Source organism: Schistocerca nitens, chromosome 10 (assembly GCF_023898315.1).
Source record: "Schistocerca nitens isolate TAMUIC-IGC-003100 chromosome 10, iqSchNite1.1, whole genome shotgun sequence".
In the NCBI taxonomy this organism is placed as follows: Eukaryota; Metazoa; Arthropoda; class Insecta; order Orthoptera; family Acrididae; genus Schistocerca; species Schistocerca nitens.
In genome coordinates this window covers 157,959,963-157,987,600 of record NC_064623.1, presented here as the reverse complement: position 1 = coordinate 157,987,600, position 27,638 = coordinate 157,959,963, and the positions used below count along the sequence as shown (strand labels likewise).

The following is a 27,638-nucleotide window of genomic DNA, read 5'->3' as shown; positions in this document are numbered from 1 at the left end:
TGGAATTAAACGTCACGATTACGTGAAAACTTTAGTGCAAAAACCTGTGAAATTATCTGCGTCTGTCTACGTGCCGACAGTTCGCACCAGATAAAAATGCCTTCAGCGCGCGAAAAATGACAAATGCCGAACATTTTTGTGGCCACGTTGTTGAGAAACATAAAATATGACATACTCGTATGCAGTGCCACTGCCTTGATATCTAAATGTGGCATTTTGGCAGTTTCACCCGGTTCGTCCCTTTCTACCTCAGAGTGCTGGGCTCTTAAATGTGTTTTTTACTTCACGCTCTTTTCTAACTCCTACCCTTTGACCGATAGGATAAAGATCCACCACTATTGTTTGACATGGTTTTTCATCCATTTGCTTCCACATTTCATAGCCCTCGTAGAGTCCACTTCTGTAATCCATAATTGGAAACCCTTCTGCTCTTAATGAAATTACTGATGCTAGACCTTTGTCGCACACAATCTGTGAGGCAGTTGAAACAATCAACATATACCAATAATTCATTGTTCTAAAACTCAGTTTAAGAATCCGTACATCCATCCTAATTATAAAAATGGATCTATGTTCCATATCTCCTCCTAAAATACTTGATCTTTTTCAGCCAAACTTGGAACTCATGTTATTGTTTGGTTTGAAATACTTTGGAGGTAAGAACAGCAAACATCCCACTGGGGTGGGATGATAGTGTAGCATGGGAAGGACGAGATGGACGTGTGGGGGTGGGGATGGTGGCGGAGTAGGAGGGTAGAAAGAGAGGAGAGGGAGGTAAGATGGACATAGAGAATGGAGGGAGGGTAGAGGAGGAGAAAGAAGAAGAAGGGGAAGGGGAAGGGGAGGATATAAACAGATATACAGGGAAGAGGTGTATTAGTAGATGGTCAGAATAAATACATGCCTGGTCAGTGCCAGGTACACAGATAGAAAAAATGTGTTTTGTCCTGGTAGATCCTAAAAGAAACAACTCATCATAAAACTTAATGTAATGAATCTTAAGTACTTAAATGAACCTTAAAACTATTGATGTTACAGTTCGGAAAAATGAGCACCTTCCATTCATTCTTAACTATCTTCTTCAGGAGTGGTGGTACTTGCACTTTTGAAGGAGGTTCGTGCAGCATTAAATTAAACGATCATTTGCTGGTAAGGCGACCAAGGAAGGATCTTGTTGAAACATTGCTCGTAAGTACCTACTTATTGAATTCTAACTATGACCGTAGTATTAATTCAGTGTCTACAGGCTGGTCCATTGATCGTGACCGGGCCAAATATCTCACGAAATAAGAATCAAACGGAAAAACGACAAAGAACGAAACTCGTCTAGCTTTAAGGGGGAAACCAGATGGCGCTATGGTTGGCACGCTATATGGCGCTGCCATAGGTCAAACGGAAATCAACTGCATTTTTTAAAATAGGAACCCCCATTTTTATTACATATTCGCGTAGTATGTAAAGAAATACGAATGTTTTAGTTGGACCACTTTTTTCGCTTTGCGATAGATGGCGCTGTAATAGTCACAAACATATGTCTCACAATTTTTAGACGAACAGTTGGTAACAGGCAGGTTTTTTAAATTAAAATACAGAACGTAGGTACGTTTGAACATTTTATTTCGGTTGTTCCAAAGTGATACATGTACCTTTGTGAACTTACCATTTCTGAGAACGCATGCTGTTACAGCGTGATTACTGTAAATACCACATTAATGCAGTTAATGCTGAAAATGTCAGTCAACCTCAATGCATTTGGCAATATGTGTAACGACTTAAGACATTCTTCTCAACAGCGAGTAGTTCGCCTTCCGTAATGTTCGCACATGCATTCACAATGCGCTGAAGCATGTTGTTAGGCGTTGTTGGTGGATCACAGAAGCAAATATCCTTCAACTTTCCCCACAGAAAGAAATCCGGGGACGTCAGATCAGGTGAACGTGCCGACCATGGTATGGTGCTTAGACGACCAATCCACTTGTCATGAAATTTGCTATTCAATACCGCTTCAACCGCACGCAAACTGTGTCGGACATCCATCATGTTGGAAGTACATCGCCATTCTGTCATGCAGTGAAACATCTTGTAGTAACATCGGTAGAACTTTACTTAGGAAATCAGCATACATTGTACCATTTAGATTGCCATCGATAAAATGGGGTCCAATTATCCTTCCTCCCATAATGCCGCACCATACATTAACCCGCCAACGCCCACTGATGTTCCACTTGTCGCAGCCATCGTGGATTTTCCGTTGCCCAATAGTGCATATTATGCCGATTTACGTTACCGCTGTTGGTGAATAAAGCTTAGTCGCTAAATAGAACGCGTGCAAAGAATCTGTCATCGTCCCGTAATTTCTCTTCTGCCCAGTTGCATAACTGTACACGACGTTCAAAGTCGTCGCCACGCAATTCGTGGTGCATAGAAATATGGTACTGGTGTAATCGATGTTGATGTAGCATTCTCGACACCGTGTTTTTGAGATTCCCGATTCTCGCGCAATTTGTCTGCTACTGATGTGCAGATTAGCCGGGCCAGCAGCTAAAACATCTACTTGGGCATTTTCATTTGTTTCACATGTGGCTGAACACTTCCTGTTTCCTTGAATAACGTAACTATCCGGTGAACGGTCCGGACACTTGGATGATGTCGTTCAGGAGACCGAGCAGCATACATAGCATACGCCCGCTGGGCATTTGAATCACAATAGCCATACATCAACACGATATTGACCTTTTCCGCAATTGGTAAACGGTCCATTTTAACACGGGTAATGTATCACGAAGCAAATACAGTCCCCACTGGCGGAATGTTACGTGATACCACGTACGTATACATTTGTAACTATTACAGTGCCGTCTATCACAAAGCGAAAAAAGTGTTCCAACTGAAACATCCATATTTCTTTACGTACTACACGAATATGCAACAAAAATGGGGGTTCCTGTTTTAAAAAACGCAGTTGATATGCGTTTGACCTATGGCAGCGCCATCTAGCGGGCCAACCATAGCGTCATCCGGTTTCCCCCTTCAAGCTAGACGAGTTTCGTTCTTTGTAGTTTTTCCGTTTGATTCTTATTTCATGAGATATTTGGCCCGGTCACGATCAATGGACCACCCTGTATACTGATGTGCCTGTGTTGTTCAGAGGTATGATGCAAAGAGTCTTCGGACATGTGTACATGCACTTCTCAACAACACAGCCACTGCAATATGGTATTTATCTGCCGAAACAGGGAAAGCGACTTTAAAGTACAATATCTCCCCTGTATGGGAAGGAGTTGACGACATATGGAGGTTTGGGTTTGGCCGTGAGTCTTGTTCGGATACCCTAATGGTCAGGCGACTGCTACTGATGACAGGGAAATTCGGGTTCGAGTCCCGTCTGGCACAAATTTCCATTCCAGTATACAGCTGATAGTTGTCCATATTCGCAAATACGAATACAGTTCGTGTGATTCAGTGTCATTATGAAGAAAATTCAGATATGTGATGGATATATTGGCTAGTAGCAAGTGTACACAATGCCATTTGTAGCGGAATTAGATTAGATTCGAGATTAGATTTTCGTTCCATTGGTCCGTGCTGAGGAGATCCTCGTGGATGTGGAACATGTTAGTTTTTTTTCTTTTTTTTTAAGCTGAAATAACTATACTAATAGTATTAATATATACAATACATCATTTGATTCTGTTAAAAAATTCGTCAATGGAGTAGAAGGAGTTGGCCACTAGTAAGTCTTTCAGGCTTCTTTTAAACTGATCTTTATTTGTAAATAATTTTTTTATGTTTGCTGGCAAATTATTGAAGATAAGTGTTCCTGAGTAGTGGACCCCTTTTTGAACTAAAGTGCTTTTAAGTCCTTGTGCAGATCGTTTTTGTTCCTGGTATTGTATGTATGAACTGAGCTGTTTGTTGGAAAAAGAGATATATTATTTAGGACAAATTTCATTAAGGAGTAAATATACTGAGAGGCAGTAGTTAGTATACCCAGTTCTTTGAAGAGGTTTCTACATGACGTCCGTGAATTTACTCCACAAATAATACGTATTACATGCTTTTGGACTCTGAAAACTTCTGTTTGACTTGAAGAGTTACCCCAAAATTTTATACCATATGACATTGAAGTAGGCAAAGTATGCAAGATTTTTCATTTTTATGTCGCCTATGTAAGCTAACACTCGAATTGCAAATGCGGATTTGTTAAGGTGTTCCTGCAGTTCTGTGGTGTGCTCCTCCCAACTGAATTTATTATCAAGTTGTAACCCCAGGAATTTAAGACTGTCAACCTCTTCTATCTGCTCTTCTTCATACTTTATGCATATGCTAGGTGAAAACCTCTTACAGGTTCTGAATTGCATATAGTGAGGCTTTTCGAAGTTTAATGTCAGTGAGTTGACTTTAAACCATTTATTAATATCCATGAAAATATCATTAGCAGATCTTTCTAGAACTACACTCGACATACTATTTATTGCAATACTTGTCATCTGCAAACAAATCGAACTCTGCTTCTGGCAGTGTAACTGATGAGAGATCATTAATGTACACAACAAAAAGCAATGGCCCTAAGATGGATCCTTGTGGGATACCACATGTAATTTCTTCCCATTCTGATGATGACTGATGACTTAATTCACTAGTCCCTTGCACTGACACCCTTTGTTTCCTGTTAGCGAGGTATGACTTGAACCATTTTGCAGCACTGCCCGTGACACCATAGACTTCTAATTTATTTAAAGGGATGTTGTGGTTCACACAATCAAATGCCTTTGACAAATCACAGAAAATACCTGCTGCTTGTAATGTGTTATTTAATAAATTAAGTACATTTTCACTGTAGGTGTAAATAGCCTTCTCGATATCAGAACGCTTCAGAAATCCAAACTGTGTTCTTGATAATACGTTATTTGTGGTCAGATGGTTGAGAAGCTGCCTGTACATTACTTTTTCTAAAATTTTTGAGAATGCTGGCAAAAGTGAAATCGGTCTGTAGTTTGATGGTATCTCTGTATCCCCTTTCTTGAATAGAGGCTTAACATCTGCATATTTTAGCCAGTCAGGAAATGTCCCAGTTATAATTGACTGGTTACACAAGTAACTTAGAATTGTACTAAACTCACAAGAACATGCCTTAATTAATTTCGTTGATATTTCATCGTAACCACTAGAATGCTTTGTTTTTAAAGATTTTATTATGGAAGTTAATTCTTTTGGTGAAGTGAATTGTAATCTTCTAGATTCATTGAAATTTCTGTGTAGACTTTGTGCCATAACATGGGTGTAACTTTTATGCTTTAAACTCCTGATTAAATAATGTATCGTGTGATACTCAGAACGTAGAATGGAAGGTTCTAAATGACTCGTGTGTAATCTGTAACCCTTCGGCGGTGCGCCTGCGGCAGATAGTCGCAAGATTTAATTTTCTGTTAGTATCACAGATAGCGCGACATTTGCGTCCACGTCCAGATACGTATTGTTGTTCTCAACGGATGCCACCACTTACTACATTTGCGCTATTCATGCTTTCAGCAGTTTGGTCGCTATTGTTGTTTGAAACAGGAGTGTTGCGTTTGCGCTGTTTGCCGCTACGCGTCTTGAGATGTAAGTATTTTCTATATCTGTTTTTTTCTTTCGCCTCAAGGCAATCTTTTTTAAGTCAGTATATAATGAATATTCGAATCGAATAAAAGTTCCCATATGCAATTTTCATAATTTTTTAGTCTCGGATATTGATTTCCTACAATATATTACTTTTACAAAATCATTAGATCTCATAAAAGCGTGGAAATCGAGAAAAAGAAGGCATTTCAGGGGCACCTTCTAATTGTGCGTCCTGAATACTATGAGAAATTACTGCGAGAATTGTCAGAATAATTACAAAAATTGTCAGATTCATGTGAATCTGTGTCTGAAGACGAAGTTATTGAAGAAGAAAACCACAGCAGTGACTCCAAACAATCAACAGAGGAAACAAATGATCACCAGGTTGAAAGGGGCAGGCAACAGAGGATTACCGACTTTACATAAAAGATAAAGAAACTATTTGGATAAATGAACCGCTTCCTGCTTCTTCTAAAACCAAGGCCAAGAACATCCTAAAAGTTTTGCCAGGTCCAGAAGCAAGTGCTGAAATTACGGAAAAAGAAATTTATGCATTTTACCTATTTATTACTGATGGGATGATTATTTTTCCTAGGTTAAGAATGTAAAACTATTTGCGGTGCAAAAGCCGCAACGCGCACACTCCTGGAAGTATGAAAGCGCGCCCACAGAAGGGTTAAGCTGTTTAGTCTGCATACTGACGTGGATGTAACTGTAAATTTCTGATTATGAAACGTTCCTCTGCACTACGCTGAATGTGGAAAGGTGCAGAATTGGCTGACAGCAGTATTCTAAATATTCTTGGAAGTTAGTAGCACCATCTGTGACTGATAATTATTCAACAATCAAAATTTTGGTAGTGACTGATGTATGGGGGACAAGCATGTGCTAATACTAACCTGATCTATTCTGATCTATACAGAATGTGAAAATGTTCACCGCTGCGCAAACACGTCAAAGAATTTTTTCATGGTCCTGATAATTTATACACTCCTGGAAATTGAAATAAGAACACCGTGAATTCATTGTCCCAGGAAGGGGAAACTTTATTGACACATTCCTGGGGTCAGATACATCACATGATCACACTGACAGAACCACAGGCACATAGACACAGGCAACAGAGCATGCACAATGTCGGCACTAGTACAGTGTATATCCACCTTTCGCAGCAATGCAGGCTGCTATTCTCCCATGGAGACGACCGTAGAGATGCTGGATGTAGTCCTGTGGAACGGCTTGCCATGCCATTTCCACCTGGCGCCTCAGTTGGACCAGCGTTCGTGCTGGACGTGCAGACCGCGTGAGACGACGCTTCATCCAGTCCCAAACATGCTCAATGGGGGACAGATCCGGAGATCTTGCTGGCCAGGGTAGTTGACTTACACCTTCTAGAGCACGTTGGGTGGCACGGGATACATGCGGACGTGCATTGTCCTGTTGGAACAGCAAGTTCCCTTGCCGGTCTAGGAATGGTAGAACGATGGGTTCGATGGCGGTTTGGATGTACCGTGCACTATTCAGTGTCCCCTCGACGATCACCAGTGGTGTACGGCCAGTGTAGGAGATCGCTCCCCACACCATGATGCCAGGTGTTGGCCCTGTGTGCCTCGGTCGTATGCAGTCCTGATTGTGGCGCTCACCTGCACGGCGCCAAACACGCATACGACCATCATTGGCACCAAGGCAGAAGCGACTCTCATCGCTGAAGACGACACGTCTCCATTCGTCCCTCCATTCACGCCTGTCGCGACACCACTGGAGGCGGGCTGCACGATGTTGGGGCGTGAGCGGAAGACGGCCTAACGGTGTGCGGGACCGTAGCCCAGCTTCATGGAGACGGTTGCGAATGGTCCTTGCCGATACCCCAGGAGCAACAGTGTCCCTAATTTGCTGGGAAGTGGCGGTGCGGTCCCCTACGGCACTGCGTAGGATCCTACGGTCTTAGCGTGCATCCGTGCGTCGCTGCGGTCCGGTCCCAGGTCGACGGGCACGTGCACCTTCCGCCGACCACTGGCGACAACATCGATGTACTGTGGAGACCTCACGCCCCACGTGTTGAGCAATTCGGCGGTACGTCCACCCGACCTCCCGCATGCACACTATATGCCCTCGCTCAAAGTCCGTCAACTGCACATACGGTTCACGTCCACGCTGTCGCGGCATGCTACCAGTGTTAAAGACTGCGATGGAGCTCCGTATGCCACGGCAAACTGGCTGACACTGACGGCGGCGGTGCACAAATGCTGCGCAGCTAGCGCCATTCGACGGCCAACATCGCGGTTCCTGGTGTGTCCGCTGTGCCGTGCGTGTGATCATTGCTGGTACAGCCCTCTCGTAGTGTCCGGAGCAAGTATGGTGGGTCTGACACACCGGTGTCAATGTGTTCTTTTTTTCCATTTCCAGGAGTGTATATGCACCAGAAAGATAATCAAACTCATCGGTGCACTGCCACCGTACACGTGATGTAACACTTTGCTGCACATTGACCTTAAAGAACTCACGTGATTTCTGCCAAAAGCATTGTCAAATAAACCTGTGTTAAATACAACATTATAAATGACTGAAGTGATTTCACTCATTTGCTATAGCCAAATTATTGGACACATTGTCACAGACACAATCACACAACAGAAAAAATGTTTCTTCTGACATATTAAAAGTGCTTAGTACGTGCCCCCTGCTTATTCTGCAGAAGCAAATCGATGATAGTTCTTCCCACGTTCGGCGCAGTATGTTTCTGTCCACCTGTTCAAACAGGGTAGTGGAATTTCAAGGTAAAAAAAAAGTCTATTTGAATTTAAAATTATATTTTATTTTACGAAAGGGTTTGTGTTGTAGCAACATTTGAATTAAGGCTGGGAGCATGTTTTTGACATTGTTGACAACAAACAGCTTCACAAGAATATGAGACAGAAATGTCGGGCGTTAAACACATCTAGCAAAAAGCTACACTCGTAATCATTGCACGGAAAAAAGAATGAAGAGTGATGTAATAATTTTCTGAGTACATGCATAGTAATCATGAAATAAGGTCCAAACAATGTTCTGTTAACGATGAATTGAATTTCTACCTCAAGGCTCACGGAAAGGAAAAAATCTTCCTTAAACATGCCACTCAAATATTTACGCTGTTATCAAATACCGTGAAATAGAGAACACAGCATCCCGAAAGCAAGTCCCCCCCCCCTCACTGCCAACACTACAAGCACAGAGAACTTTGCGTAATATGCATGCATTCGATTTGTTTCATTTCACAAGACAGGGGTATCTTCGTGATGAGAGGAGACAGAAAGTTAGTCCGAGAAAGTTTCTATTTTCAGAAGACACTTGAGATTTTGCAAAGATATGTCTTCTACTTGCACGCTCATACAACCTCGAGATACGTCGTAACACTACGTTTATGCTCAGTTTTCATTTTTGTTTCACAAATATTCAGTGAGCACTTCACCAAATACACGAAAAACTTGTAGAGATTGTCGTTCCACACCTTTTCCAGCAGGTCAAGAATTACCCACAATTATAGGAAGGTGAGACATGCGGAGTCTTGCAAAAACCCCCTCCCAAAACAAACAAACACACACACACACACACACACACACACACACACACACACACACACACACACACACACACACACAATAGAAATATATATAAATCAGTCCGTGTGACGAGGCAACCTTCGGAGCCACCGATGCTATGAGAGAATGCCACTTTTGTCGGATATCAGCGATGAGACAATACTCTTCATGAAAACCGTGCCACACAGTAGTAACAGAACACCACCTGTTAACGCGGAGAACAGGAAAAAAGTAGCATCCTGAGGGAAAGTGAAGAACTACATGATCTGATGAATAGAATGAACAATCTAAAGAGTACAGAATATAGATTGAGAGTAAAGACGAAAGTAATGAGAGGTAGCAGAAATGAGAATAGCGAGAAAGTAATCAGCATGAAGTTCAGGAATTCCTCTACGTAGACGGCAAAATAACCAGTGACAATGGAGCAATGACTACATCAAAACCAGAGTAGCACTGGCAAAAATGGCATTCCTGCCAAGGGATGTCCACTATTATCAAACATAGGCCCTAATTAGAGGAAGAAATTTCTGATAATGTACGTTTGGAGCACAGCACTGTATGGTAGTGAAACATGAATTGTAGGAAAACCGAAACAGAAGAGAATCGAAGGATTTGAGATGTGGTTCTACAGACGAATCTTGAACATTACATGGGCATATTATAAGGTAAGGAATGGAGGAGAGGAAAGAAAGATGTGGAAAACACTGACAAGTTGAAGTGACAAGATGAGAGGACATATGTTAAGACATCAGGGAATCCCCACTGCGGGTCCTGGGGTTAGAATAGGCCCGAGGTATTCCTGCCTGTCGTAAGAGGCGACTAAAAGGAGTCCCTCCCCCTCAAGGGGGTAGTTAGTGCCTGCGTCCGGAGACGGCCGGTTCCACGACCTATCTTTGCGGTCATTTTGGTTTTTCACTTCTTCTGGTTCCTTCCTTCCTTTGGTTGGTTCCTTTCTTTGTTCTTCTCCATCTCACTTACTCTTTCCCTTGCCCTCTTCTCCCTTGCCCTCTTCTCCCTTGCCCTCTTCTCCCTTGCCCTCTTCTCCCTTGCCCTCTTCTCCCTTGCCCTCTTCTCCCTTGCCCTCTTCTCCCTTGCCCTCTTCTCCCTTGCCCTCTTCTCCCTTGCCCACTTCTCCCTTGCCCTCTTCTCCCTTGCCCTCTTCTCCCTTGCCCACTTCTCCCTTGCCCACTTCTCCCTTGCCCACTTCTCCCTTGCCCACTTCTCCCTTGCCCACTTCTCCCTTGCCCACTTCTCCCTTGCCCACTTCTCCCTTGCCCACTTCTCCCTTGCCCACTTCTCCCTTGCCCACTTCTCCCTTGCCCACTTCTCCCTTGCCCACTTCTCCCTTGCCCACTTCTCCCTTGCCCACTTCTCCCTTGCCCACTTCTCCCTTGCCCACTTCTCCCTTGCCCACTTCTCCCTTGCCCACTTCTCCCTTGCCCACTTCTCCCTTGCCCACTTCTCCCTTGCCCACTTCTCCCTTGCCCACTTCTCCCTTGCCCACTTCTCCCTTGCCCACTTCTCCCTTGCCCACTTCTCCCTTGCCCACTTCTCCCTTGCCCACTTCTCCCTTGCCCACTTCTCCCTTGCCCACTTCTCCCTTGCCCACTTCTCCCTTGCCCACTTCTCCCTTGCCCACTTCTCCCTTGCCCACTTCTCCCTTGCCCACTTCTCCCTTGCCCACTTCTCCCTTGCCCACTTCTCCCTTGCCCACTTCTCCCTTGCCCACTTCTCCCTTGCCCACTTCTCCCTTGCCCACTTCTCCCTTGCCCACTTCTCCCTTGCCCACTTCTCCCTTGCCCACTTCTCCCTTGCCCACTTCTCCCTTGCCCACTTCTCCCTTGCCCACTTCTCCCTTGCCCACTTCTCCCTTGCCCACTTCTCCCTTGCCCACTTCTCCCTTGCCCACTTCTCCCTTGCCCACTTCTCCCTTGCCCACTTCTCCCTTGCCCACTTCTCCCTTGCCCACTTCTCCCTTGCCCCCTTCTCCTTACCTGGTCTCCGCCTCGGCGTTTGAGACAGTCTGTCCTTTCTCTCCCTCTCTCTCTTCTTTTCCTCTTCTTCCTTCCTCCCTGTGCGTCGACCCACGCGTTTGCAGGCGTAGCCGGTGACGGGCTTACGCGTAATTCCCCGCCCTGGGTAGACAAGTAAGGCATGCACGTACCCCCTGGTAAAGGCCAGGCCCAGGGAGGGGTGATTGCCTGAGCTGATACCTTCCGACCATGCCGATTGGTCCCTCCGTCCGTTTCTCGGGACGTGTGACCCGAGGTGTAAACATTCACCTAAGGCGGGAGTGCCCTCTGAGAGGGTCCCCACAAGGAAGGAGCGCGACATCGGAGACTCTGTCAATCATGGGGGATTCCTCCGCAATGTATTCCTCTTCTTCTTCTCTCTCGACTTCTGCCCAAAAACGGAAACTTGACCAGCCACCAGTGACAAAAGTACTACCGCCTGCCCCACAGTTCCTTGTAGTTTCTCGATCTGAGGACGGAAAGTATTTTTCCTCTGTCAACCCTTTCGTTATCCAGAAGGGCGTAGATGCCATAGCCGGATCTGTCGTCTTGTACCAGGTTGCGTAATGGTACCTTGTTAGTAGAAACTGAGAGCGCCTTTCAGGCACAAAAACTGCTTCGGGCCACACTCCTGTACACGTTCCCTGTCCGGGTGGAGGCTCACCGCACTCTGAATTCGTCTCGTGGTGTGGTGTATACTAGATCACTCGACGGATTGACTGACGAGGAGATTCAGTCTTTCCTCGCTGAGCAGGGCATGACGGCTGTCCATAGGGTCATGAAAAAGGTCAACAATGACCTTGTACCGACCCGGACACTTTCCTTGACCTTTGATAGTTTTCAGCTGCCGTCGCGCATCAAAGCGGGCTACGAGGTTATTTCTGTGTGCCCCTATGTCCCGACACCTACGCGCTGCTACCAGTGTCAGCATTTTAATCACACTCGCCAGTCTTGTTCCAATGCGGCTAAATGTGTCACTTGTGGCAGGGATGCCCATGAGGGTGACTGTCCACCTCCGTCTCCTCGTTGTGTGAACTGTCAGGGTGACCATGCCGCATTCTCCCGCGACTGTCCTGTCTATAAGGAAGAACGCTGTATCCAAGAAATTCGGGTCAAAGAGAAAGTGTCCACCTCGGCTGCTCGCAAGCTATTGGCTAGTCGGAAGCCCACGCTGCTCCCAGCGGGGAAATACAGTACTGTCCTCGCCTCTCCTCGGCCTACCATGGAGGTGGCGACGCAGACATGCGATCTGACCTTCAGCACTATGGTAGTCCGTTCGGCTAGTGCTAAGATCGCCCGGTCGACGTCTCCTCTTCCTCCCGTCACCCCTCAGACACAAGCACCTTCATCAGCTTCTGCCAAGACGAAGACCCAGAAGTCAGATGCACGGGCCTTCAAGAAGGAACCGTCCCGTGCAGACTTCCTACGTACCTCGGACTCCCAGCCATCGACCAGTACTTCCACTAAACGACCTTCCAAGAAGGCTCATAGGAAGCACAATTCTCCTTCTCCGCCACGGCGCATTTCCTCTCCTGCACCACCCAGCGGTTGCCGCCCCCGGCCGTCATCCATTTCGCCTGGCCGCACCGCTGGTAGCCGAACATCTGGCCGTTCACCGGCGGGGGAAGCACCCCCTCGATGAACCTATAGAACCAGTGGACGATGACTGTCCGCCTACTGATAGCGGCGGCAGCGCTCGCTCGAAGCCAGGCCCTCAGCGGCCTTCGAGGTGACCCCTTTTTTCATCTTCCTTTTCTTCTCACGATGGCACTTATTCACTGGAATATTCGCAGCATTCGCTCCAACCGAGAGGAAGTTGCTGCTCCGCTTGCACCGTCCGCTCGTCGTAGCCCTCCAGGAAACGAACCTACGTCCATGCGATCAAATTGCCTTGGCACAGTACACCTCTGTGCGTTTTGACCTACCCCCCGTCGCAGGCATTCCGGCTCATGGAGGGGTTATGTTATTGGTCTGGGATGATACACTCCTGGAAATTGAAATAAGAACACCGTGAATTCATTGTCCCAGGAAGGGGAAACTTTATTGACACATTCCTGGGGTCAGATACATCACATGATCACACTGACAGAACCACAGGCACATAGACACAGGCAACAGAGCATGCACAATGTCGGCACTAGTACAGCGTATATCCACCTTTCGCACCAATGCAGGCTGCTATTCTCCCATGGAGACGACCGTAGAGATGCTGGATGTAGTCCTGTGGAACGGCTTGCCATGCCATTTCCACCTGGCGCCTCAGTTGGACCAGCGTTCGTGCTGGACGTGCAGACCGCGTGAGACGACGCTTCATCCAGTCCCAAACATGCTCAATGGGGGACAGATCCGGAGATCTTGCTGGCCAGGGTAGTTGACTTACACCTTCTAGAGCACGTTGGGTAGTCGGGATACATGCGGACGTGCATTGTCCTGTTGGAACAGCAAGTTCCCTTGCCGGTCTAGGAATGGTAGAACGATGGGTTCGATGACGGTTTGGATGTACCGTGCACTATTCAGTGTCCCCTCGACGATCACCAGTGGTGTACGGCCAGTGTAGGAGATCGCTCCCCACACCATGATGCCGGGTGTTGGCCCTGTGTGCCTCGGTCGTATGCAGTCCTGATTGTGGCGCTCACCTGCACGGCGCCAAACACGCATACGACCATCATTGGCACCAAGGCAGAAGCGACTCTCATCGCTGAAGACGACACGTCTCCATTCGTCCCTCCATTCACGCCTGTCGCGACACCACTGGAGGCGGGCTGCACGATGTTGGGGCGTGAGCGGAAGACGGCCTAACGGTGTGCGGGACCGTAGCCCAGCTTCATGGAGACGGTTGCGAATGGTCCTCGCCGATACCCCAGGAGCAACAGTGTCCCTAATTTGCTGGGAAATGGCGGTGCGGTCCCCTACGGCACTGCGTAGGATCCTACGGTCTTGGCGTGCATCCGTGCGTCGCTGCGGTCCGGTCCCAGGTCGACGGGCACGTGCACCTTCCGCCGACCACTGGCGACAACATCGATGTACTGTGGAGACCTCACGCCCCACGTGTTGAGCAATTCGGCGGTACGTCCACCCGGCCTCCCGCATGCCCACTATACGCCCTCGCTCAAAGTCCGTCAACTGCACATACGGTTCACGTCCACGCTGTCGCGGCATGCTACCAGTGTTAAAGACTGCGATGGAGCTCCGTATGCCACGGCAAACTGGCTGACACTGACGGCGGCGGTGCACAAATGCTGCGCAGCTAGCGCCATTCGACGGCCAACACCGCGGTTCCTGGTGCGTCCGCTGTGCCGTGCGTGTGATCATTGCTTGTACAGCCCTCTCGCAGTGTCCGGAGCAAGTATGGTGGGTCTGACACACCGGTGTCAATGTGTTCTTTTTTCCATTTCCAGGAGTGTATTTACTACGATCCCATCTCATTGCACACCGGCCTGCAGGCAGTTGCCGTCCGAATTACTCTCCCCACTTTTACATTTTCCATTTGTACCGTTTACACTCCATCGTCGTCTGCCGTTACCAGGGCAGACATGATGGAAATTTTTGCTCAGCTACCTGCACCATTTTTGTTAACTGGAGACTTCAATGCCCACCATCCCCTTTGGAGCTCTCCAGCATCCTGACCGAGGGGCTCCCTGTTAGCAGACCATTTCAACCACCTCAATCTTGTGTGCCTGAATACTGGCGCCCCTACTTTTCTTTCGGACACATCTCACACCTATTCCCATTTAGACATCTCTATATGTACTACCCAACTTGCACGCCGGTTTGCGTGGTATGCGCTTTCAGATACGTATTCGAGCGACCACTTCCCGTGCTCCTCTAGTTGGAACATCTCCAAAGCAGACTGGGAGCTCTTCTCTTCCAGGGCGACCTTTCAGGATCAAACCTTCACAAGCTGCGATAGTCAGGTCGCACACCTCACGGAAGTCATTCTCACTGCTGCTGAATATTCCATCCCTCACACTACTTCTTCTCCACGTCGCGTACCGGCCCCCTGGTGGACCGCAGCATGTAGAGACGCTTTACGTGCTCGTCGACGTGCTTTACGCACCTTTAAACGCCACCCTACAGTGGCGCATTGTATCAATTACAAACGATTACGTGCCCAGTGTCGTCGTATTATTAAAGAAAGCAAGAAAGCCAGCTGGGCTGCTTTCACAAGCACCTTCAACAGTTTTACTCCTTCCTCTGTTGTCTGGGGTAGCCTGCGCCGGCTATCTGGCACTAGGGTCCACTCACCAGTTTCTGGCTTAGTCCTTGTGGCCCCTGAGGATGTCTCCAATGCCTTCGGCCGATTTTTCGCAGAGGTTTCGAGCTCCGCTCATTACCACCCTGCCTTCCTCCCCCGAAAACAGGCAGAGGAGGCTAGGACACCTAACTTCCGCTCCTCGAATCGTGAAAGTTATAATGCCCCATTCACCATGCGGGAACTCGAAAACGCACTTGCCCGGTCACGGTCCTCCGCTCCAGGGCCTGATTCTGTTCATATTCAGATGTTGAAGAACCTTTCTCCTGCGGGTAAAGGTTTCCTTCTTCGTACTTATAATCGCATCTGGATTGAGGGACATGTTCCCGCATGCTGGCGCGAGTCTATTGTTGTCCCGATTCCTAAGCCGGGGAAGGAGAAACACTTTCCTTCCAGTTATCGACCCATCTCGCTTACCAGCTGTCTCTGTAAGGTGATGGAGCGAATGGTTAACTCTCGTTTGGTTTGGCTGCTCGAGTCTCGACGCCTACTTACCAATGTACAATGTGAATTTCGTAGGCGCCGCTGTGCTGTTGACCATCTGGTTACGTTGTCGACCATATGGTTACCTTGTCGACCTTCATTATGAATAACTTCTTGCGGAAGCGCCCGACCGCGGCTGTGTTCTTTGATTTGGAGAAGGCTTACGACACCTGTTGGAGGGCGGGCATTCTCCGCACCATGCATACATGGGACCTTCGCGGTCGCCTCACTCTTTTTATTCGTTCCTTTTTAATGGATCGACAGTTCAGGGTACGTGTGGGTTCTGTCCTGTCAGACACCTTTCGCCAGGAGAATGGGGTGCCACAGGGCTCAGTTTTGAGCGTCGCTCTCTTCGCCATAGCGATCAATCCAATAATGGATTGCCTCCCAGCTGATGTATCAGGCTCCCTTTTCGTGGACGATTTTACCATCTATTGCAGCGCGCAGCGTACGTGTTTCCTGGAGCGCTGTCTTCAGTGTTCTCTTGACCGTCTTTACTCCTGGAGTGTCGCCAATGGCTTCCGTTTTTCTGCCGTGAAGACGGTCTGTATTAACTTATGGCGCTACAAAGAGTTTCTCCCATCGTCCTTACGACTCGGTCCCGTTGCTCTCCCATTCGTGGAGACAACAAAATTTTTAGGTCTTACATTTGACAGGAAACTTAGTTGGTCTCCACATCTGTCATATTTGGCTGCCCGTTGTACCCGTTCTCTAAATGTCCTCCGTGTTCTCAGTGGTATGTCGTGGGGAGCGGATCGAACCGTCCTACTTCGCCTATATCGGTCGATCGTCCGCTCCAAGCTGGATTATGGGAGCTTCGTATACTCCTCTGCACGGCTATCCATCTTACGCCGCCTCAACTCCATACAACATCGGGGTTTACGACTTGCGATCGGAGCGTTTTATACTAGTCCCGTCGAGAGTCTTCATGCTGACGCTGGTGAGTTGCCACTCACCTACCGGCGCGATATACTGCGTTGTCGGTATGCCTGTCGGCTACTGGCAATGCCCGACCACCCGTCTTATCGTTCCTTTTTTGATGACTCTCTCGACAGTCAATACGGGTTGTATGTCTCTTACCTGCTGCCCCCTGGAGTTCGCTTTCGTCGCCTCCTTCAACACCTTAATTTTTCACCCCCTGCAACCTTTCGAGTGGGCGAGAGCCGCACGCCACCTTGGCTCCAGGCTCAGGTTGGCGTCCACCTTGACCTCTGCTCGCTCCCGAAGGAGGTTACCCCCGGTTCGGATTACCACTCCCGTTTTGTCGAACTTCGTTCGAAGTTCATTAATATGACCTTCATTTATACAGATGGCTCAAAGACCAATGACGGGGTTGGGTGTTCTTTTATTGTCGGGGCACAAAGTTTCAAATACCGGCTCCATGGCCATTGTTTGGTCTTCACAGCTGAGTTCTTTACCCTCTACCAGGCTGTTCTTTACATCTGCCGCCACCGACATTCTGCGTATGTCATCTGCTCCGATTCCCTGAGCGCTATCCAGTGCCTCAGTGATCCGTACCCGGTTCACCCTTTCGTGCACCAGATCCAACGCTCTCTTCAGCAGCTGGTGGACGTTGGTTCTCCGGTTAGCTTTATGTGGGTTCCTGGCCATGTCGGTATCCCTGGGAACGAAGCTGCAGATGCCGCGGCCAAGGCTGCGGTCCTCCAGCCTCGGACAGCTTCTTGTTGTGTCCCTTCGTCAGATTGTAGCAGGGTCATTTGTCGGCGAATTTTATCGCTGTGGCATGCCGATTGGGCTGCACTTACAGACAACAAGCTTCGGGCCTTGAAACCTCTTCCCGTGGCTTGGACGTCCTCCTCACGCCCTTCTCGGCGGGAGGAGGTAGTTTTGGCCCGGTTACGAATTGGACACTGCCGGTTCAGCCATCGCCATCTGCTGACGGCTGCGCCGGCGCCGTTCTGCCCATGTGGGCAATTGCTGACGGTCCGCCACATTTTAACGTCCTGTCCGGATTTTAATACACTGCGTCTTGATCTTGGCCTGCCATGTACTCTGGATGCCATTTTAGCGGATGACCCAGGAGCAGCTGCTCGCGTTCTTCGTTTTATCCACTTGACAAACCTGTCTAAGGACATTTGATTATGTTTTTTTTTTATCCTCTGCCTGTCTGTCTTTTATAGTATTGTCCCTTTTAGTTGCTGTTTTAACCTTGTGCCTCACGGTGCATTCCTTAGTCTGTGCGCTAATGACCACTGTAGTTGTGCGCCCTAAAACCACAAAAAAATCAGGGAATGACTTCCATGGTACTAGAAGGAGCTGTATAGGACAAAAATTGTAAAGGAAGACAGAGACTGGAATACATATAGCAAATAATTGAGGACGTAGGTTGCAAGTGCTACTCTGAGGTAAAGAGGTTGGCGCAAGAGAGGAATTCGTGGTGGGCCGTATCAAGCCAGTGAGAAGACTGATGCCCAAAAATAACTTGGAAATGAAATCCTGTAGTGACAGCACGTATTCACTCACAGTTGTCTAAATTTTGTTTTCGAAACTATGGCAAAGGCTTCTGTCACTGGTTGGGTTTCGTTTTATTAGAGTTTCTCTTATTTGATATTTTCTCTATTTAGCAAAGGCGGATACACTTTACCGTAACCGCCGAGCGGTCTAGGGCGCTGTAGTCATGGACTGTGCGGCTACTCCCGGCGGGGGTTAGAGTCCTCCCTCGGGCATGGGTGTGTGTGTTTGTCCTTAGGATAATTTAGGTTAAGTAGTGTGTAAGCTTAGGGACTAATGACCTTAGCAGTTAAGTCCCATAAGATTTCTCACACATTTGAACATTCTACCATAACCGTTGGGTTTTCCAACTGCGTAGCCAGATCTGACCTGCACTCAACATTTCTCATCTTTGACCTCTATCTTTGACCTCTATCTTTATCTTTGACCTCTATCTTTATCTTTGACCTCTATCTTTATCTTTGACCTCTATCTTTATCTTTGACCTCTATCTCTATCTTTGACCTCTATCTCTATCTTTGACCTCTATCTCTATCTTTGACCTCTATCTCTATCTTTGACCTCTATCTCTATCTTTGACCTCTATCTCTATCTTTGACCTCTATCTCTATCTTTGACCTCTATCTCTATCTTTGACCTCTATCTCTATCTTTGACCTCTATCTCTATCTTTATCTTTATCTTTGACCTCTATCTTTATCTTTATCTTTGACCTCTATCTTTATCTTTATCTTTGACCTCTATCTTTATCTTTATCTTTGACCTCTATCTTTATCTTTATCTTTGACCTCTATCTTTATCTTTGACCTCTACCAAACCTCTAAGGTGATGCCGCCGCAAAGCTCGTCCGGTCAACATTTCCCCCTCAATGTCGAAATTCGGTTTCATGCCTGTCCCAATACTCGCCGATTCGGCTGCTAACGTTACAATGGGCGGCGAACATACGGCGGGTCTGTTCTCTCCTTCTTGAACCTTATCCCGCGGTTATGCAGGGTAGGCCACGGTTAAACGGATGTGGCACGGTAATGTAAGGGGTGGCCGGATGCCTTTCCTGTCGCCACCCTGTACCCCCAGGATAGAATTAGATTACACCACTTGTCTGTGTCTAGTGTAAGCCATGGAAGTGTGTGAATGTCTTCAGATGTCCGCGAGCCGTGTGACTGAGGTGGAACGTGGGGACCAGCCCAGAATTCACCAATCAGAATGTGGAAAACCGCCTAAAGACCACACCCAGGCTGGCCGGCACATCGGCACTCGTTAATCCGCCAGGCGGATTCGATCTGAGGCTGGCGCCCCTACCCAAGTCCAGGAAGCAGCGCTTTGGCGCTCTCGGTTACCCTGGCGGGTTCTGTTATTATTCATAGCCATTTCCGGGATGTACCGTCTCACCATGAAAGCTTTCCGCTAGTAAATAATCACAATTTAATCAATTTTCAGCAACCGAAGTATTTTATTTGTAGTAGAGCTCACATCCGTCAGTTTCTATTTTTAGTTATGACTGCACTGTGCAATCAATACAACCACATTATGAGTGTGAAACTAGTGAAAAAACACGTTCGCAGCACTTTCGCGGCGCACTCCGCCCGCGGCGCTCTCCGCCCTATTTTCATAATGAGTAAAGTGGATTTCTTAAACTGGGAGTCTGTCGGGTATGGAATTGCAGTCAGAACTGTACGTCGAAGCCACAGCTGCCTGCCCCTCACTGTGCCGCAGCCACCGGCAGGAGAGGTCACAAGGCTTCGGTCGACTGGGCATGCCTGACTGGTGGGTACAAAGAATGCTGTGACCTGCCGGCTCTGCCCACAGCCATGCAGCAAGTCGCAGAAGCGCCTTTGGGTGGCTGAATAGCAAAGTAACCAGTATGTTGACTGACAAGGGAACCTCCCCATCGCACCCCCCTCAGATTTAGTTATAAGTTGGCGCAGTGGATAGGCCTTGAAAAACTGAACACAGATCAATCGAGAAAACAGGAAGAAGTTGCGTGGAAGTATGAAAAAAATAAGCAAAATATACAAACTGAGAAGTCCATGCACAGGATATGCAACATCAAGGAGAACATCAGCACAGGAGCGCCGTGGTCCCGTGGTTAGCGTGAGCAGCTGCGGAACGAGAGGTCTTTCGTTCAAGTCTTCCCTGGAGTGAAAAGTTTATTTTCAGACAATTATTATCTGTCCGACCGTCCGTCCGATGCTATCACTTTTTTGGGAGTGATTATCACATCCACAAGAAAACCTAAATCGGGCAAGTTAGAAGAATCTTTTTACCCATTCGCCTAGTGTACAAGTTAGGTGGGTCGACAACATATTCCTGTCATGTGACGCACATGCTGTCACCAGTGTCGTATAGAATATATCAGACGTGTTTTCCTGTGGAGGAATCGGTTGACCTATGACCTTGCAATCAAATGTTTTCGGTTCCCATTGGAGAGGCACGTCCTTTCGTCCACTAATCGCACGGTTTTGCGGTGCGGTCACAAAACACAGACACTAAACTTATTACAGTGAACAGAGACGTCAATGAACAAACGGACAGATCATAACTTTGCGAAAATAAAGAAAATAAATTTTTCACTCGAGGGAAGACTTGAATCAAGGACCTCTTGTTCCGTAGCTGCTCACGCTAACCACGGGACCACGGCGATTCTGAGCTCACACTATCTTTGATGTTGCCTATCTTGCGCATGGACTACTCAGTTTGTATATTTTGCTGATTTTTTTTCACAGTTGCACACAACTTCTTCCTGTTTTCTCGATTGATCTGTGTTCAGTTTTTCAAGGCCTACCCACTGTGCCAACTTATAACTAAATCTGAGGGGGGTGCGATGGGGAGGTTCCCTTGTGAGTAGTGACAGAAGCGGACGTGTATGTTCCATAAGAAGTTTCAATATGCCATGTGTTTGAGCTGGGCAATATCCCCTCCACTCGCCGACCACCTCTGTGCTCTGAGCATCTGGTATGCCTGGCACACAGATACCTTGATATGTGCATGCAATTACCGGCATAGCCTGCTCCTCTTCCAGCCGGCACAGTCATGATTCGCCAGGTGGGGGACAGCGCCTGATTTGCGATTGCGAGAGGGTATGTTTGGAAGGTTTCTTGCCAGATATGTTTAGTGTAAGGTGTAAACATTGCGGTGGAGCAGTCTATTTGCGTCTCAAACCTCTAATATACATTGAATAGCAAAAAAAAAAATTTACATAGGTGAAATGGGCTTCCACGGTTTGTTAATACCACCCAAGGGTGAATGACGGAAGGTGTGGACCAAAGGAATTTGAGACACTCCATTCACTGTTGATTTTTTTTCACAACACACTTCTTTATTAATAACATTGATAATACTTTTAAAAGGAAACAACACAACAGACATTGTAAATCGACTAACTGCATAAGTGAACTACTAAAAATAATCGTTAATATGTTTAGGAACACAATAAACTTCAACTCACAAATAGTATTCAGTTGTTTACTAATTAATTAAATGTCTGTTCAAGGCAATTTCCCCACATAATCAACACAACTTGAAACCAGCATTCAAGACACTTCCTTGCTATTAAATGTCTGCATAAGTTAATGGCCATACATAGTAACCTCTGAACAACAATTCAATTTACCTAAAAAAAAGACACAACCACCTAAACATGTTTACAGAATTATGGGAAAGAAATGCATATACACCTTCTGTTTAGCAAATGAACCACTTTCGGCCTGAGCCACCAACCACATAAGTCGTTCTCATTACCCACATAGAGCCACTCCGAGGTACTGGAAGCGAAACATACAAAGGCACGGTTTGTCAGACTGCAAGCCGTAAGAAACCAGTCAACACGCTGCCGCCACCAAGTACAGGAAGGCGTCGGGCTAGTAAACAACGCCCGCTACGGTGGGCGGGCGCGACTACGTAACTGCTTGCCACAGTGGGTCGGTTCCTCCCGCAGCCTCTGCGAAGACCGGTGGCGAAATTAAAGTAGCACCACCTGTGACACAAAGGGCAAGCAACTCACCAACGTAATAAGGACATAAATTATTTGCATATACAACGTGTCCAAAACAGCTGTCTATCCACTACTTCCAGCACCTCAGAGGACACCGCTTAACACACTGAATTCAGAGTCATCTAAACATACCGCGCAATCTGCGCAATACCACATAAACTTCCTGCACGAGCGCACTACGCTTAAAATAAGGAGTATTAACTTAACACAACATAAAACTTCTAAATCTCCGGGTGACTGGCCTGGACTCGTGAAATGGATCTACCAACACATCATCATGGCCAATAAACCGCCTCCGCTCTCCACTTGCGAGGCACAAATAGGTATGTCCTGCAACACACTGATTAAAATATCTAAAACAGTGTTCGTTACAAGATTAACACTCAATGTCACAGGGAAACATTAATCACAAACAGACATCGTTTCTTTATAATAAACGCTCAAATTACGTGGCTGAAAACCACAACCAAGTCAGTGGCACACAAGGTCAGTAACAGTAAGGCCCTTTATCATTTTCCCATTTCCCCCCTGCGGGTCCGGGGGTTAGAATAGGCCCAAGGTATTCCTGCCTGTCGTAAGAGCCGACTAAAAGGAGTCCATCCCCCACAAGGGGGTAGTTAGCGCCTGCGTCCGGAGACGGACGGTTCCACGACCTATATTTGTGTTTTGATTTTTCCCTTCTCGTTTCTTCCTTCCTTTGGTTGGTTCCTTTCTTTGTTCTTCTCCATCTCACTGTCTTCCTTACTCTTTCCCTTGCCTTCTTCTGCTTGCCTTCTTCTGCTTGCCTTCTTCTGCTTGCCTTCTTCTGCTTGCCTACTTCTGCTTGCCTACTTCTGCTTGCCTACTTCTGCTTGCCTACTTCTGCTTGCCTACTTCTGCTTGCCTACTTCTGCTTGCCTACTTCTGCTTGCCTACTTCTGCTTGCCTACTTCTGCTTGCCTACTTCTGCTTGCCTACTTCTGCTTGCCTACTTCTGCTTGCCTTCTTCTGCTTGCCTTCTTCTGCTTGCCTTCTTCTGCTTGCCTTCTTCTGCTTGCCTTCTTCTGCTTGCCTTCTTCTGCTTGCCTTCTTCTGCTTGCCTTCTTCTGCTTGCCTTCTTCTGCTTGCCTTCTTCTGCTTGCCTTCTTCTGCTTGCCTTCTTCTGCTTGCCTTCTTCTGCTTGCCTTCTTCTGCTTGCCTTCTTCTGCTTGCCTTCTTCTGCTTGCCTTCTTCTGCTTGCCTTCTTCTGCTTGCCTTCTTCTGCTTGCCTTCTTCTGCTTGCCTTCTTCTGCTTGCCTTCTTCTGCTTGCCTTCTTCTGCTTGCCTTCTTCTGCTTGCCTTCTTCTGCTTGCCTTCTTCTGCTTGCCTTCTTCTGCTTGCCTTCTTCTGCTTGCCTTCTTCTGCTTGCCTTCTTCTGCTTGCCTTCTTCTGCTTGCCTTCTTCTGCTTGCCTTCTTCTGCTTGCCTTCTTCTGCTTGCCTTCTTCTGCTTGCCTTCTTCTGCTTGCCTTCTTCTGCTTGCCTTCTTCTGCTTGCCTTCTTCTGCTTGCCTTCTTCTGCTTGCCTTCTTCTGCTTGCCTTCTTCTGCTTGCCTTCTTCTGCTTGCCTTCTTCTGCTTGCCTTCTTCTGCTTGCCTTCTTCTGCTTGCCTTCTTCTGCTTGCCTTCTTCTGCTTGCCTTCTTCTGCTTGCCTTCTTCTGCTTGCCTTCTTCTGCTTGCCTTCTTCTGCTTGCCTTCTTCTGCTTGCCTTCTTCTGCTTGCCTTCTTCTGCTTGCCTTCTTCTGCTTGCCTTCTTCTGCTTGCCTTCTTCTGCTTGCCTTCTTCTGCTTGCCTTCTTCTGCTTGCCTTCTTCTGCTTGCCTTCTTCTGCTTGCCTTCTTCTGCTTGCCTTCTTCTGCTTGCCTTCTTCTGCTTGCCTTCTTCTGCTTGCCTTCTTCTGCTTGCCTTCTTCTGCTTGCCTTCTTCTGCTTGCCTTCTTCTGCTTGCCTTCTTCTGCTTGCCTTCTTCTGCTTGCCTTCTTCTGCTTGCCTTCTTCTGCTTGCCTTCTTCTGCTTGCCTTCTTCTGCTTGCCTTCTTCTGCTTGCCTTCTTCTGCTTGCCTTCTTCTGCTTGCCTTCTTCTGCTTGCCTTCTTCTGCTTGCCTTCTTCTGCTTGCCTTCTTCTGCTTGCCTTCTTCTGCTTGCCTTCTTCTGCTTGCCTTCTTCTGCTTGCCTTCTTCTGCTTGCCTTCTTCTGCTTGCCTTCTTCTGCTTGCCTTCTTCTGCTTGCCTTCTTCTGCTTGCCTTCTTCTGCTTGCCTTCTTCTGCTTGCCTTCTTCTGCTTGCCTTCTTCTGCTTGCCTTCTTCTGCTTGCCTTCTTCTGCTTGCCTTCTTCTGCTTGCCTTCTTCTGCTTGCCTTCTTCTGCTTGCCTTCTTCTGCTTGCCTTCTTCTGCTTGCCTTCTTCTGCTTGCCTTCTTCTGCTTGCCTTCTTCTGCTTGCCTTCTTCTGCTTGCCTTCTTCTGCTTGCCTTCTTCTGCTTGCCTTCTTCTGCTTGCCTTCTTCTGCTTGCCTTCTTCTGCTTGCCTTCTTCTGCTTGCCTTCTTCTGCTTGCCTTCTTCTGCTTGCCTTCTTCTGCTTGCCTTCTTCTGCTTGCCTTCTTCTGCTTGCCTTCTTCTGCTTGCCTTCTTCTGCTTGCCTTCTTCTGCTTGCCTTCTTCTGCTTGCCTTCTTCTGCTTGCCTTCTTCTGCTTGCCTTCTTCTGCTTGCCTTCTTCTGCTTGCCTTCTTCTGCTTGCCTTCTTCTGCTTGCCTTCTTCTGCTTGCCTTCTTCTGCTTGCCTTCTTCTGCTTGCCTTCTTCTGCTTGCCTTCTTCTGCTTGCCTTCTTCTGCTTGCCTTCTTCTGCTTGCCTTCTTCTGCTTGCCTTCTTCTGCTTGCCTTCTTCTGCTTGCCTTCTTCTGCTTGCCTTCTTCTGCTTGCCTTCTTCTGCTTGCCTTCTTCTGCTTGCCTTCTTCTGCTTGCCTTCTTCTGCTTGCCTTCTTCTGCTTGCCTTCTTCTGCTTGCCTTCTTCTGCTTGCCTTCTTCTGCTTGCCTTCTTCTGCTTGCCTTCTTCTGCTTGCCTTCTTCTGCTTGCCTTCTTCTGCTTGCCTTCTTCTGCTTGCCTTCTTCTGCTTGCCTTCTTCTGCTTGCCTTCTTCTGCTTGCCTTCTTCTGCTTGCCTTCTTCTGCTTGCCTTCTTCTGCTTGCCTTCTTCTGCTTGCCTTCTTCTGCTTGCCTTCTTCTGCTTGCCTTCTTCTGCTTGCCTTCTTCTGCTTGCCTTCTTCTGCTTGCCTTCTTCTGCTTGCCTTCTTCTGCTTGCCTTCTTCTGCTTGCCTTCTTCTGCTTGCCTTCTTCTGCTTGCCTTCTTCTGCTTGCCTTCTTCTGCTTGCCTTCTTCTGCTTGCCTTCTTCTGCTTGCCTTCTTCTGCTTGCCTTCTTCTGCTTGCCTTCTTCTGCTTGCCTTCTTCTGCTTGCCTTCTTCTGCTTGCCTTCTTCTGCTTGCCTTCTTCTGCTTGCCTTCTTCTGCTTGCCTTCTTCTGCTTGCCTTCTTCTGCTTGCCTTCTTCTGCTTGCCTTCTTCTGCTTGCCTTCTTCTGCTTGCCTTCTTCTGCTTGCCTTCTTCTGCTTGCCTTCTTCTGCTTGCCTTCTTCTGCTTGCCTTCTTCTGCTTGCCTTCTTCTGCTTGCCTTCTTCTGCTTGCCTTCTTCTGCTTGCCTTCTCTGGTCTCCGCCTCGGCGTTTGAGACAGTCTGTCCTCTCTCTCTTCCTTTTCTTCTTCTTCCTTCCTCCCTGTGCGCGCCTGAAGGCCGACCCACGCGTTCGCACGCGTAGCCGGTGACGGGGTAACGCGTAATTCCCCGCCCTGAGGTGACCTAAGGCGGGAGTGCCCTCTGAGAGGCTCCCCATAAGGAAGGAGCGCCATCGGAGACGCTGGCAATCATGGGGGATTCCTCCGCAATGGATTTTTCTTCTTCTCTCTCGACTTCTGCCCACAAACGGAAACATGACCAGCCACCAGTGACAAAAGTACTACCGCCTGCCCCACAGTTCCTCGTCGTTTCTCGATCTGAGGACGGAAAGGATTTCTCCTCTGTCAACCCTTTCGTTATCCAGAAGGGCGTAGATGCCATAGCCGGATCTGTCAAGTCGTGTACCAGGTTGCGTAATGGTACCTTGTTACTAGAAACTGAGAGCGCCTTTCAGGCACAGAAACTGCTTCGAGCCACACTCCTGTACACGTTCCCTGTCCGGGTGGAGGATCACCGAACTTTGAATTCGTCTCGTGGTGTGGTCTACACTAGATCCCTCGACGGATTGACTGTAGAGGAGATTCAGTCTTTCCTCGCTGAGCAGGGCATGACGGCTGTCCATAGGGTCATGAAAAAGGTCAACAATGACCTTGTACCGACCCGGACACTTTTCTTGACCTTTGATAGTGTTCAGCTGCCGTCGCGCATCAAAGCGGGCTACGAGGTTATTTCTGTTCGAACCTATGTCCCGACACCTACGCGCTGCTACCAGTCTCAGCGTTTTAATCACACCCGCCAGTATTGTTCCAATGCGGCTAAATGTGTCACTTGTGGCAGGGATGCCCATAAGGGTGACTGTCCACCTCCGTCTCCTCGTTGTGTGAACTGTCAGGATGACCATGCAGCGTCCTCCCGCGACTGTGCCATCTATAAGGAAGAACGCTGTATCCAAGAAATTCGGGTCAAAGAGAAAGTGTCCACCTCGGCTGCTCGCAGGCTGTTTGCCAGTAGGAAGCCCACACTGCTCCCAGCGGGGAAATACAGTACTGTCCTCGCCTCTCCTCGGACTACCAGGGAGGTGGCAACCCAGACATGTGATCTGACCTTCAGCACCACGGTCGTCCGTTCGGCCAGTGCTAAGATCGCCCGGTCGACGTCCCCTCCTCCTCCCATCACCCCACAGACACCAGCCCCTTCAACAGCTTCTGCTAAGACGAATACCCAGAAGTCAGATGCACGGGCCTTCAAGAAGGAACTGTCGCGTGCAGACTTCCTACGTACCTCGACCTCCCAGCCATCGACCAGTACTTCCACCAAACGACCTTCCAAGAAGGCTCATAGGAAGCACAGTTCTCCTTCTCCGCCACGGCGCATTTCTTCTCCTGCGCCACCCAGCGGTTGCCGCCCCAGGCCGTCATCCGTTTCGCCTGGCCGCACCGCTGGTAGCCGAACATCTGGCCGTTCACCGGCGGAGGAAGCTCCCCCTCCCGGCCATCTTACCAAGATGGCCGAT

The 27,638-nt window shown here is 48.0% G+C and overlaps 1 protein-coding gene across 1 annotated transcript in view; it reads right to left on the bottom strand.

The window, feature by feature from the left end:
- Window positions 1-6,571: 6,571 nt before the first annotated feature.
- Window positions 6,572-27,638, bottom strand: part of LOC126209961 (uncharacterized) — a 39,953-nt gene continuing 18,886 nt past the window's right edge. Inside the window, exons 2-4 of the mRNA XM_049939074.1 lie at window positions 23,366-26,041; window positions 10,206-11,160; window positions 6,572-6,597 (exon numbers count right to left, since the gene is read on the bottom strand). Of these exons, the coding sequence (XP_049795031.1) occupies window positions 6,572-6,597; window positions 10,206-11,160; window positions 23,366-26,041 (3,657 nt within the window). The remainder of the gene's footprint in view (window positions 6,598-10,205; window positions 11,161-23,365; window positions 26,042-27,638) is intronic.